We start from the raw sequence: 13,134 nt of genomic DNA, 5'->3' as shown, positions 1-13,134 counted from the left end.
CATTAATTCACTCATCCCTAACTCAAATAGTCCGTCTCATTTGGAGGGATGATACCCAAAGATTTAGTGGCTGTCTTTGTTTGTGGGGTTATGGGGGGAGAGGCCTTTTTTTTCTTTTCTTTTCTTTTTTTTTTTCTTAGACGGAGTCTTGTTCTGTCGCCCAGGCTGTGGGTGATGTCAGCTCACTGCAACCTCCACCTCCCAGGTTTAAGCAATTCTGTCTGAGCCTCCCAAGTGGCTGGGATTACAGGCACCTGCCACCATGCCTGGCTAATTTTTGTATTTTTAGTAGAGACAGGGTTTCACCATCTTGGCCAGGCTGGTCTTGAACTCCTGACCTCATGATCCACCCACAGCCTCCCAAAGTGCTGGGATTACAGGTGTGAGCCACTGTGCCCAGCTGCCTTTTACTTTTCGTTTGGTACCTTTGGGTAATGGTTGAAGTTTTAATCGTGTATTTTTTAAAGTTTCAGAAAAATTAATTTGAATTCACCAACCATCCACTTAAAACCTAAACACAGTATATCCCCATATATCTGAACCCCTGATTTATGTATGTTACATCAATCCTTTCATCACATCTTTCAAAGTATGATCCAAGAACCACCTGCATTAAAATCACCTGGAATGTTTGTTTATAATGTGTGTCCATGGGTCCCACTTCCAAAGACTGTGTTTCAGAGGGCCTGCGATAGAAGCTAAGACTCTTTTGTTTCCTTGATTCTTGGGGGAAGTAAGTTTGTCAGTCATATAGTTTTCCTTTTTCACTAGTTAATGAGTTATGTGTTGGCTGAATGAATTTCAACGAACCAGCCTTAAGACTTAACGGCAGTGCAGAGCCTGGAAAAAATTCTGGTAACATGACATTTTGGCTGCTCTGTGGACAGTGATCTTATCCTACTTTTTCCTTCAACATTTAAAAAATACTGGGTCTGAGTGGAAGAGGGTTATTTCATGCCTAAACCTGTAGTTGGGCCCCAAAGAGAACAATCTTGCATGTATATGACAAAGAAAGGCCGGGGACATAGAAAATTTCTAAGGATTTGGGAGGAGCTAGGGGGATCTAGAGGATCTTGTACATTAATAGAACAACAACTTCTTTAGCTTTTAAGGGCTAAGTAAATGCCCAAAGGATAGGTCAAAATGATAGATCTGTGGAGATGAGGGCACAGGAAAAAAAAAAATGATACCAGAGTGGGAAAGACCTTTTAAAAAATCAACTCATCACTACATAACAAGAACTATAGCTGCAGTAAGTCAATTATACCATTTATTGATGGAATGATACTGGAAAGCAATCACTGAAAAAGCCTTTTGAATAGAATAGTCTACTAAGTGAACCATTTATTTGAAACACAACATGCAAAAGATTGTCAAATATGTCAGTATAGAAGCCTGTGGGTTTATATATAGACATCTCAGCAGTGCTTTTCACAAGTTCCACTCCATATCACATCAAGCAACCGTTTGGTGATTTTGGGGGATTGTTAATAGTACCTGTGTCTTGGAATAATTAACCATATCTTAGTTGGGCTTCTTAGAATAGATCTGTTCACATTGAGATGTGTGAAAGAAAAGAGTTATTTTTGTTCAATGGGTGAGCAGCACTTATCCTTAGCAATAAGGGAAGGTGACAAACAGTTTAGCTTCTGAATAGAGAACGGTCTATTCCACACTGTATTTTGTCGATAAAGTTTCTTTTTGGTCCCAAAGTTTCTCTTCGGTGCCTTAATTTCTTCCTTCTGATTTTCGGGAAAAGACAGAGGTATAGGTGAAACTGGCACTGGAGACCTCGATGGCAGACATCTTGTGGAGACCATTTTAACCGGTGGTTGAGTTGTTTGGCCAGTAGTAGGCTTGGATGAAAGTTCTTGGCATGGATTTAAAATAGAACTTTTGGGATTCTTATCATAAGTTTCAATCAATTGTTTTGTGATGGAAGAACTTTTTAGAGACGGTGGTCTAGTATTCCATTTATATTTGCCAGCATTGCTCCAATTCCATTTTAAAGTATTTTGCTCAAGTTTGCAAGAACCAGAGTTGTTTTTACTTTTTTCTTGACTTTTATCTACACAAGGTATCTGAAGACTCAAAGAGGCACAAAGTTTTGGCTGTCTCGCTTTTGGTGTAGCTTTGGAGGAAGAGGGTCGTTCAGTAACTGCTGGAGTACAGAAAGTCGTTGGTAGTCTTGGCCTCTCTTTTTGAATAGTCATATGTTGTAATCGTTCTAGTTCCAGTAAACGAGTTATCAACTGTTCAACAGAGCTTTCTGCAGGTTCCAGTGTCGCTTTCCAATGGTCAGATTTGGAGAGGGCTAAATTGTGCAAGTCTAGAGTACTGAAAGCAGGAGGGAGAAAATCAGGATATGGAAATACTTCATTTGGCTCCTCGGTGAAAGGTTCCTCAACATTTTTTATTGTTTCTGGCTTCAAGTTCAGGTCCACCTTTTTAAAAGAGCTAAGTAAAGTATCATTTTCTTTCTCATTTTCTGATAAGTCACTTTCATCTGTTAAATTTTCTTCCACACTGCTGCTTCCATGTTTCAAATTCCAATTTGGAGCAGGTAACGTTTCACCATCGTTGTTTTCTATAGTTGAATATGAACTAAACTGAATCTCATTTCTGTTCTTGAAAAAGTCTCCATCAGCATGGGGCCAGCAGAGACCTAGTGGCACCAGCAGTCCAGGGTAAGGACCAACCTGCTCATCAGCTGAAGTGCTTGTGAATGGGTGGCTCAGAGTGAAGACCCTGATAGGATTAGTGGTTACATTAAAGCCAGTTTCCACTGAAGATTTTTTGAATTCCCTTTAAAAAATAATTCAATGAATGGTTTATTGACTAGAATTAAAATGCTGTGAAAATGTGATAAGGTTAAGTACCCTTTATCAAAGGCTGGTTAATGTGTAGTTCCCAATGGCATATGTGGATCTAGCTACCTGTAACAGAAATATGTTTCCAAAAATGCTCTAATATACAACTACATAAACTTTTTAAAATATAGATTAAAGTATTAACTGGGCATCCCTTTGTGCAAGCACAGGTGACTAGATTATGATACCTAAAATGGCTAACTGTGGCTGTGGATAGACAATAGGTTAAAGGTGGATAACTATATGTTTGCCGATAGCATACATGCGATTCTTAGGTTTGAAAATGAGAATATCTAACTCAAACTGAAATTAAAATGAAATGTTTATTGATCCAGACTTAGATAAAAGGAAACTCAAAGAATGTAATTAGGTTACTTTAAAAAGCCTTCTATGTTAGCCACTGTGGTTTTTAAAAATTACTGTAACAAAAAAGGAAGCGAACAATGTCTATCAAAAATTATCCCAGATATAGTCCCTAGTAATTTTCAGGTAATGATGCTCTTCTATTTTAGGAGTAATTCTAGGTATTATGGTAAAATGAAAACTACAAAAAGAGCCATAGACTACTGAGCTTCTAGTTAGTTTTTATTTTTTAAAGGTAACTAGAAATACTGAGATTGAAAGATTTGATGCATTAGTTGACATATAGGCTTGATATCCTCTTGCTTCTTTTTAAGCCAGTTGACATTAAAGATAACAAAATAATCTGGAAAAGTTTTGAAAAATACTTTCGAGGCCAGGCGCAGTAGCTCACACCTGTAATCCCAACACTTTGGGAAGCCAAGGCAGGCAGACTGCTTGCACCTGGGATTCTGAGACCAGCCTGAGCAACATGGCAAAATTCATCTCTACAAAAAATTAGCTGGGCATGGAGGCATGCGCCTGTAGTCCCTGCTCCTCCAGAGGCTGAGTTGGGAAGACCGCTTCAGCCTCAGAGGTTGAGGCTGCAGTAAACCATGACTGCACCACTACACCCCAGCCTGGGTGACAGAATGAGGCCCTGTTGCAAAAAAAAAGAAAAAGATAAAGAAAAAATACTCATGTAGCTAAATACTAGGTATACTGCCTTGCCTTTGAAAAACTACAGGAAAATCACTTTAAATCTACAAGTGTTAATAGACACGTACATGTAGTATGAAGAGTGTGAAATCCAGAAGGGGAGGGCCTAGGTTTGAACCCCTTTGCTACCAGTGAGTGAGCAAAATGGAAATGATAATACCTACCTTGGAGGTAGTCTGAGAAGCAAGAGAATTTATATGAATGTGCTTTGCAAAATGTTCAACACTAAGATACTACTTTTATTCTTTTTACTTGTTGATGGTTTATTGAGGAGAAAAATCTTTCATTGATACCAAACCTCCATTTCTGCAACATTATTAAACCTATCCAATATGAATAGCAAATGCCCAATGTGTTTACACTGTTCTGTTTAGTCCTCACCACCTCATGAGATAGGCACTTTTATTTTCCACCTTTAACAGATAAGGAAAACGGGGGTGTAGAGTGACTAAGGTCGCACATCTAGGAAGTGGGAGAGCTGGAAGTGACTCCACGTGGTGGACTCCCATGCCCCTGGTCCTAACCACTGCATTCTACTGCCTCCATTTGTTCACTCCTCTGCTACTGTGATAAAATTCAATTCACTTCATTTGACCGCTTATCTTGAAATACTTTTTCCCAGCTGAGGTTTTTTCTCATAAAAATAGCCTTTTTTATCCCCATCAGCACCAACATTGCTTTAGGTCATCAGTCACCACAACTGCCATAGAACTTGATTTCCCCATTGAATTTTAACATAAAGTGAACTTCACCCCAGGCCTCACAGAGGTAAAATCCTCTGACTAGGACATGGCTGATATCAAGTGAACCACTCTCCTGCTAAACTACACAAAAGAGCCATGAAACTCAGGATCCATGAGCTAAGATACTATGTAAAAGTTCCACAAAGCAGTCCTCAATAAGCGTTCATTTCCAAATACTAGTAACCTGGGTTTCTAAGAAGCCTTCTAGCTAGTCCTAATGCAAGGTCAAGTTTAAGAATCAAAAATAAGAATTAAACGTCAGGAGCCGGGCACGGTGGCTCATGCCTGTAATCCCAGCACTTTGGGAGGCCGAGGTGGGTGAATCACGAGGTCAGGAGTTCAAGACCAGCCTGGCCAAGGTGGTAAAACCCCGTCTCTACTAAAAATACAAAAATTAGCCAGGCGTGGTGGGCACCTGTAATCCTAGCTACTCGGGAGGCTGAGGCAGAGAATTGCTTGAACCTGGAAGGCGGAGGTTGCAGTGAGCTGAGATCATGCCATTGCACTCCAGCCTGGGCAACAAGAGCAAAACTTTGTCTAAAAAAAAAGATAAAAAAAAGAATTAAACTCAGGTAAGGCTGGGTGCAGCAAACCACCATACCTATGTAACAAACCTGCAGGTTCTGCACATGTATCCCAAAACTTAAAAAAGTATAATAATAATAAATAAAAAAGCGGCCTGGCGTGGTGGCTCACACCTGTAATCCCAGAACTTTGGGAGGCCAAGGTGGGTGGATCACCTGAGGTCGGGAGTTCAAGACCAGCCTGACTACATGGAGAAACCCCATCTCTACTAAAAATACAAAATTAGCTGGGCATGGTGGCCCATGCCTGAAATCCCAGTTACTCAGGAGGCTGAGGCAGGAGACTCGCTTGAACCCAGGAGGCAGAGGTTGCAATGAGCCGAGATCGCGCCTTTGCATTCCAGCCTGGGCAACAAGAGTGAAACTCCATCTCAAAAAAAACCTCAGGTAAGGTCTGAGAAGCGACATACTGTAATGTCTATGAGCCTGAGCCAGGTTACTTTCATATCCTGGTTCTACCTTTCATCAATACTGTGCGACTCTGAGCAAGTTACCTGTCACCATGCCTCAAGTGTCCTCAACTATAAAACAGGGATGATGATAACTACCTTCCTTACATGGTCAGTTGTGAGTTAAATGAACTACTACATATAAGGAATTAACATAGTCCCTGGAATGCAATACTACTTTCCTATTACAGTTCCTTTTGCTTTCAACAGGAAGCCCATACTTTATCCATCTAAAATCTTCATTGTCAGAACATAGTAAAACTCTTGATTCCCACCTATTCTAATTGTCTCGTGGTATTTGCAGCCACTTCCTGTTTTAGGGTGGATTTCTATCATTGCCCAGTATTCCCACAGAACACTATTTTCTTCTGGTTGTTCATGGTCCTTGTATTCCAAGTAGTTATCTCATGTGTATTTAAATTTATTTCAGTAATTTAGGGTGTTACAAAATAACTATTCGCTTACCTCTTCTCTATGGTACTTCCTTCATTAAGAGGACAATTCCATAATTGAAAGATCCCTTGTTTACTATTCTGATGACAGAAAAATAATGGGTAATAGTGTAGTAGCTGCATATATTTTTAAAAGATAATATTTTAAGGGTATGATGAATCAAATCCCACCTGTGTACTTTCTTGAGTATGTGCCGACAAATTAGGTTCTGGCATCAGCTGCTCCACTGGAATTTCCAAGTACTTCTATAAGGCAGCAGAAGACTTTTAAACATAATATATCTCTGTTCCCTATTCTTGTTCTAACAATGTATAGCTCTTGTTCTAATCAAGGAATACATGGTAAAATTGAATGATACTTTGTTTATATATAAAGAAATCTTTTGTTTTTACTGATTTCAGCAAAAATTAGTATAACCTATTTATTATAAATACCAACTAAACTGTTAATAAGACTTGAATATCATTAAGATTGTCTTTATTTTGCAGTTAAATGTTTTATGTTCTGATCAAAAAGGATAAACAAAAAGATTAATTTTCCACTACTTCAGAACAAGATATTGGTCATTTCAACTACTTCAAGACTTTTTGTTTTTGTTGCTGAGACAGGGTCTCCTTCTGTCACCCAGGCTGGAATACAGGGGCACCATCTTGGCTCACTGAAACCTCCATTTCCTGGGCTCAAGCAATCCTCCTGCTGAGCTCAGCCTCTCGAGTAGCTAGGACTACAGGCATGTGCCACCATACCCGGCTGATTTTTTTTTTTTTTTTTTTTGGTAGAGATGGGGTTTCACCATATTGCCCAGGCTGGTCTCAAACTCCTGACCTCAAGTGATCCACTTGCCTCAGCCTCCCAAAGTGCTGGGATTACAGACGTGAGCCACTGCACCCAGCCTGCTTCAAGACATTTTAAAGGACAGGACTACTTCCTTTTTGACAATAACTAAAAAAGACTATACTCAATTTTCATTTATAGTATTGTTATACTGAAAAACAATGACAAAATATTAATGTAATAACCAATTTGAAACTCTGTAAAATATTTGACTTGTGTGAAGAACTCTACAGAAATGAAATTTAAAGTTTAACTTTCAGGAAGGAAATTTTTTTTAAAGAACATACTTTGAATACTTTAAAACCAAATGTTTATCCTTACCTTGTTAATTTTCCCTGAAATGTGTATAAAAAATGACAATTAATACTTACATAAAACTGATCATATTCAAAACAAACCCCCTTTTAACATGAGTGATTCTTTCAGTATAAGTATACACAGCTATGATTTCTTACCACCTGCTGCTCTATCCCTTCCAGCTGGGAGGTTTTTATTTTCAGGAACAGGTACTTCTGAATCCAAATTCCAGTGAGATAAGTTCTAAAACAATATTTGTTTTAGGATAAACTTAACATTAAGAAAACATAAAAACCTCGATAATTTCACACGTTCTTTGGGTAAAGTATGACAAAAGGCACAAAGCTTCATGACTCTCACCCCTCATTATAAAGAACTTCTTTATAATGAGGATCTTTGAGGAGAAAGCAATTTTCTCTTAACCAAGCCCTTATCAGCTTGATAACATCTATTGTTGAGAAATTAGAAAGGCTTTTACAATAATTTGTGGTTTCATTCACATTTTGTTAAAAATAATAACACACAGGTTTTCAAAACTGATTTTTAAAATTGAATAAAATGTCCTGTTCAGTGTGTCTCTGGAACACAATCGTGCATTAATCAAACTTTCTATATCTGAGTGTCAGATCTAAAAGCCTATAAAAAGCTGGGTCTGGTGGCTCATGCCTGTAATCCCAACACTTTGGGAGGTCAGGATCACCTGAGGTCTGGAGTTCGAGACCAGCCTGGCCAACATGGTGAAACCCTGTCTCCAATAAAAATACAAAAATCAGCCAGGTGTGGTGGCACACACCTGTAATCCCAGCTATTCGGGAGGCTGAGGCAGGAGAATCGCTTGAACCCAGGAGGTGGAGGTTGCGGTGAGCTGCAATCACACCACTGCCCTCCAGCCTGGGCCATAGAGTGAGACTCTGTCTCAAAATAAATAAATACATAAATACATAAATACATAAATACATAAATAAATAAATAAATTTAAAAAATGAAAGCATATAAAAATCTTTCCATCAACCACAGGAAGTCTCTAACCCTCACCTTATATTCCGCACTAACCAGCCCACTACTCATTCTGGCTTCCAGGTGTGGAGAAACACTTAGGAAATATTCAAAAGAAAGCCAAAAATCAAAAGGGAGATGTACTAATAACAACTGAGTATTTCTGTTCCAGACATTGCGCAGAGCGCCACGGGGGAAATGCGGGAGGTGTGTAGAAGACTGTAACAATTTATTCTGGAAAACAGAAAGTGAAGAGGTGATTCGTTTATCAGAAAGTAACTTTTTAGGAATGAACCCAATTGTTTTCTGTCTCAAAAAAGCATTGTAAATTAAACTCTAAGCAAATGAAATGTTAGGTATTGTTAGATACAATCTCTTCATTAAGGAGGAACACAGAGAAATAAGCTTCAAAACAGCATGAGGATTTAATTGATCCACAAAGAGAGATCTCCTGATAGGAAGGGTAGTTGAACATTGGAAGGGAGGCTGCAGATGATCTTTCTCTACAGATTTATGAAAAATATAATACAACGAATACTCTGCTCTCTGGCATCATACGTACAAGGGCTAATCTCTACATGAGAATCATCACCTGGGGAGGTTTTTAAAAATAATTGTTAAGAAAAAAAAATCCTGATTTTAAAGAATGACGGTGAGGGCCGGGCGCGGTGGCTCAAGCCCGTAATCCCAGCATTTTGGGAGGCTGAGGCGGGCAGATCACCTCAAGTCAGGAGTTCTAGACCAGCCTGGCCAACTTGGTGAAACCCCATTTCTACTAAAAATACAAAAATTAGCTGGGCGTGGTGGCGGGCACCTGTAATCCCAGCTACTCGGGAGGCTGAGGGGAGAATCGCTGGAACCCGAGAGGCAGAAGTTGCAGTGAGCTGCGATAGTGCCACTGCATTCCAGCCTGGGTGACAGAGTGAGACTCTGTCTCCAAAAAAAGAAAAAAAAAAAAAGAATGAGGGTGAGGCCCAGTTATTTGTATTTAAAAGATCCTTTTGTAGTTCACAGCATGATGACTGGGTTTTTATGTTCATGTGTGAGATGTGCCCCTTCAAACCTTTTTACGATATCTGGTGGATTTTTAAGCTTTTTTCAGCTATATAAATCCTGGTACTCTTGTATGAAATGAAAGTGAAAGAAACATCCTCAGTTGATGAAACTGTGTTGTTGCAATTATAAAATAAAATGAATGTAACCAGGCCAGGCATGGGTAGCTCACACCTGTAATCCCAGCACTTTGGGCAGCCAAGGTGGGTGGATCACTTGAGGTCAGGAGTTCGAGACTAGCCTGGCCAACATGTGTCTACTGAAAATACAAAAACTAGCCGGGCGTGGTGGCACATGCGTGTAGTCCCAGCTACTCGGGAGGCTGAGGCAGGAGAATCGCTTGAACCTGGGAGATGGAGGCTGCAGTGAGCCGAGATCATGCCACAGCACTGCAGCCTGGGAGACAGAGGAAGACTGTCTTGTCTCCAAAACAAACAAAAAAAACCCCAAAACAACAAAAAAAATTAACATAACCAAATTGATCAACTGGTAAAGAAGGCTCATTAACTAAACATGAAGTCTGACAATGTGCAAATTTCTTAAGAGTTGGGACTTGATCATGCTTTGTGATATCCCACCTGCCTTACCAATATTTTTCACAAAGGGCGTGTGTGTGAAAACAAAGGAAGTGAGCACTGGCTGGTGGATAACAAGGTAGCACCTTTGATGAAGCCAAATTGCAACTTGAAATGTTTGGCATTTGGAGAAGAGCTGGCTAATTTTTCCTTTGTTAAAAGAAATAGAAAATTTCCATTTGCCGTTCCAAACGTGCCAAAAGGAAAACACAGGATAAACTGCCCACGATGCAAAAGCAGCAAGGGCATCACTGCAAGAAAACTCCAAGGGAGTTGTCTTAGCAACAGGAGCCGCTGCCCAAACACTCAACAGCGTCTGCCATACCTCCTGAGAGATGTTTGACACACGTAGGCTGTTAGCACAGTTCTCATTTCTTCTCCCCATTTTGTTGTAGCTGCTGCTCTGTTTCCTTAAAATCCTATACAGATTGTGGGACAGGCACATTTATGAGTAACGGTCAACATTTATAAAAAAGAAAAAGTGTGAGTTTTGATTTCCCATCGAAAGGAGGTAAGAGAATGCTTAGAAAGCAGAAGAGAGGGGCTAGGCGAGCAGGGTGAGGGTGACAGTACGAAACCAACCAGAAACAAGGGGTAAGCCTGACTCAAAGGGAGCACAGACAACAGCAAACTAGCAGATCTCAGAACAGAAGATTAGGAAATCGAGATCAGAGGTGAGAAAGCAAATACCAGCTAAGAAGATGAAATACAAATTGGAACAAACCATGGTGAATTATCCAGAACTTAGAAAACAGGGGCACAAAGTCTCCTTTGAATCGTTTAAAACAATTGCTCCATTTGAAAGCAGGATTGAACCCTTACAACTAGGCCAGGCAAGCACCTCGTGCATATTTCGGAGACACCAAATCGCCCCCAGGACCAAACAATATTTTCCATACCAATCAGTCAAGGTACCTAAAACGTTTTAACCCACTGCCGTTTAAGGTAAAAGAATTAGAGAACTCTAAGGTAACAAGCAAAACAGTCACTGGATTAAGGTACGGCTATCTGGAAAGAATAACTTTTTTTTTTTTTTTTTTTTTTTTTTTTTTTTGAGACAGAGTCTCGCTTTGTTGCCCAGGCTGGAGTGCAGTGGCATGATCTCGGCTCACTGCAACCTCTGCCTCCTGGGTTCAATCGACCATGTTGGCCAGGCTGGTCTTGAACTTCTGACCTCGTGATACACCCACCTCAGCCTCCCAAAGTGCTGGGATTACAGGCGTGAACCACTGCGTCTGGCCAAGAATCAGAAATTAAAGCCACCGCACTAATCGGTCTATCTGCTAATCGTTTACAATTGATTGTCTCCTACAGAAAAGTGTAGGAAGAAATGGGAGATTTAGTTTAGGTAGGTTTTCAGCCAACACCGGTATTGGTCCACCGGGTGTGTGCATGCCAGACACTGGGTTTGAATGCAGGAGGAAGGCGTTGCTGAGCAGGTGGCGCTGCCTGGGGCCACTGGGTGTGTGTCAAGGAGGAGCGCATCCAGTTCCTGGAAAAGGCCACCGCACCTGAGGGACCAAGGACGCCTTGGGTACTGCGAGCTGGGGGACTGGAGCTTTAGGGGCTGGAGTGCGTGAAGGCGCGTGTCTCAGGGAGCTGCGAGGCCCCCGGGAAGAGGAATCGCCTTTTCCTCCTGAGCTGTGGCCGGACTCGGTGGGGAGCCCAGTTCCAGGGGTAGCCGGAGGGGGCTGCGGGATTCCCCGGTGCCGGGGCTCTTACCCCACCTCGCCGAAGGCCCAAGTGTCCTCCCCGGCGTTCTCTCCTAGTGCGCCGCCCTGAGGCCCCAGCGCCTGCGCGTGCGTGGCTGACGGCTTGGAGGGCGCCCCCTCTGCCTCGGCCTTCCTGCAGCGGGGGACAGAGAGGGCGGCGGGCGGCCTCGAGCGCAGCCGGGTCGACGGGGTAGGGACTGCGAGGCCCGCGGGCCGGCGCAGGGGTGGGAGTCGGGCCCAGGGCCCAGGCGGCACCCAGAGAGACCTGCCGGGGCCGGGGCTGCGGCTCCGCGAGCTTCCCCACCGGCCGGGTCTCCCGGCAACTACCAGAGAGCGGGGGCGCCCCGGGAGGCCTCGCGTTCCACCAGGTCCACCGGTATTCGCGGGCCGCGGGGTCGCCGGCGGCCGCCCAGGCGCAGAGCCTCTCGGGGGTCACCCGGCCGCCGAGCCCGCGGGGCGCACGCCGCCGCCCAGGGAGGACAACACGCCTCAGGCCCCGTCCCTGCGCCCCGCACGGCCCCCTCTGGGGCTGCGCAGCCCACTGGGCCATCCCGGCCTGGAGAGGCCGCCCCGGGCCTCGCGGGAAAGCCTGAGCCTCCTGGGCCTTCTCGGACTTTCCCCTCGGCGTCCTGGACCTTCTGGGGCCTTCCTGGGCCTCCTCGGGCTTCCTTGACCCTCCCCGGGCCTTTCCGGAGGCCTCCAGGCCCTTCCCTGGGCCTTTCCAGGCTGAACTCTCTGCAAGATGGCCAGTAGGCCTCTGGGACCCGGGGCCTGGCCCACCCGCCTCAACTCCCATCCAGCCAGGAGCACCGCCCCGTACGTACTCCTCCAGACCACGCTAAAATGTAAAAGTTACATCTATGCTTATACAATATATTAATTAACATAGAAGAAGAGGCATCCTTGTTGACACCAAGCCCATCTGGTCAGTTTCAGGTCCGTCGTCCGCCTTTCAATAGGAAGAACAAAAGATAATTTTTTTTTTCATGTAGAGGATACATTTAAATCACAGAGCCCAATTTTGTACCCGTAAGTGCGTATCTCTTATTACAGCTCCATGAAATAAGTGGAGGGGTGGGGGAAGAATATCTGTATATCTAGTTAGATATATCTACATAGCTATCTCCCCCACCTTTTGATACAGAGAAAAATTTAAAACAAAATTAATTCTATATGTAAGTACAGCAAATGAATACTAAATATCATATGGGGGGTTGAGATCACGGCCATGCCCCTTTGAGAATCTCCCCATAAAAATGCACTTATATACCACTTGTTGAACACAATTTCAAGGGTTTCTCAGGTTCTTTGATCCCTGACCCCTGACTCCTTCCTCTGCATTTCCATTTTCTTCTCAGAGAGACCTTCCCTTTAAAGAAGCCCTTCCCACCTACCGCCTACCTTACTCTACTTCATGACACCCTGTTTTTATTTTCTTCTTTGTACTCCTCAGAATGTTGCTGTTTACTTGTTTTTGTATTGCCTGTCTAGTTCATTCCCGTAGAACAT

General features: G+C 42.8%; 1 protein-coding gene and 1 pseudogene across 17 annotated transcripts; one reads left to right on the top strand and one right to left on the bottom strand.

Moving 5' to 3' along the window:
- Window positions 1-1,255: 1,255 nt before the first annotated feature.
- FAM217A (family with sequence similarity 217 member A) lies at window positions 1,256-12,181 on the bottom strand. Of its 17 annotated transcripts, none has more exons than XM_030928893.1 (8): window positions 11,425-11,766; window positions 10,239-10,332; window positions 8,325-8,519; window positions 7,448-7,532; window positions 7,314-7,327; window positions 6,329-6,403; window positions 6,171-6,238; window positions 1,256-2,805 (listed from the first exon to the last, which is right to left on the bottom strand). In XM_030928893.1, exons 2-8 carry the CDS (start codon window positions 10,296-10,298, stop codon window positions 1,581-1,583), a joined length of 1,722 nt encoding a protein of 573 aa, XP_030784753.1. In that variant the 5' UTR covers window positions 10,299-10,332; window positions 11,425-11,766; the 3' UTR covers window positions 1,256-1,580. The 17 variants fall into 17 exon arrangements, with proteins under 17 accessions (XP_030784753.1, XP_030784754.1, XP_030784757.1 ...); XM_030928894.1 differs by having other exon boundaries at window positions 11,636-11,711; XM_030928897.1 differs by lacking the exon at window positions 8,325-8,519 and having other exon boundaries at window positions 11,425-11,764.
- LOC115897220 lies at window positions 9,281-9,371 on the top strand (annotated as a pseudogene).
- Window positions 12,182-13,134: the final 953 nt, after the last annotated feature.

This window comes from Rhinopithecus roxellana, chromosome 4 (assembly GCF_007565055.1).
Source record: "Rhinopithecus roxellana isolate Shanxi Qingling chromosome 4, ASM756505v1, whole genome shotgun sequence".
In the NCBI taxonomy this organism is placed as follows: domain Eukaryota; kingdom Metazoa; phylum Chordata; class Mammalia; order Primates; family Cercopithecidae; genus Rhinopithecus; species Rhinopithecus roxellana.
The sequence above is the reverse complement of the archived record's forward strand: the minus strand, read 5'-3'. Positions and strand labels throughout refer to the sequence as shown.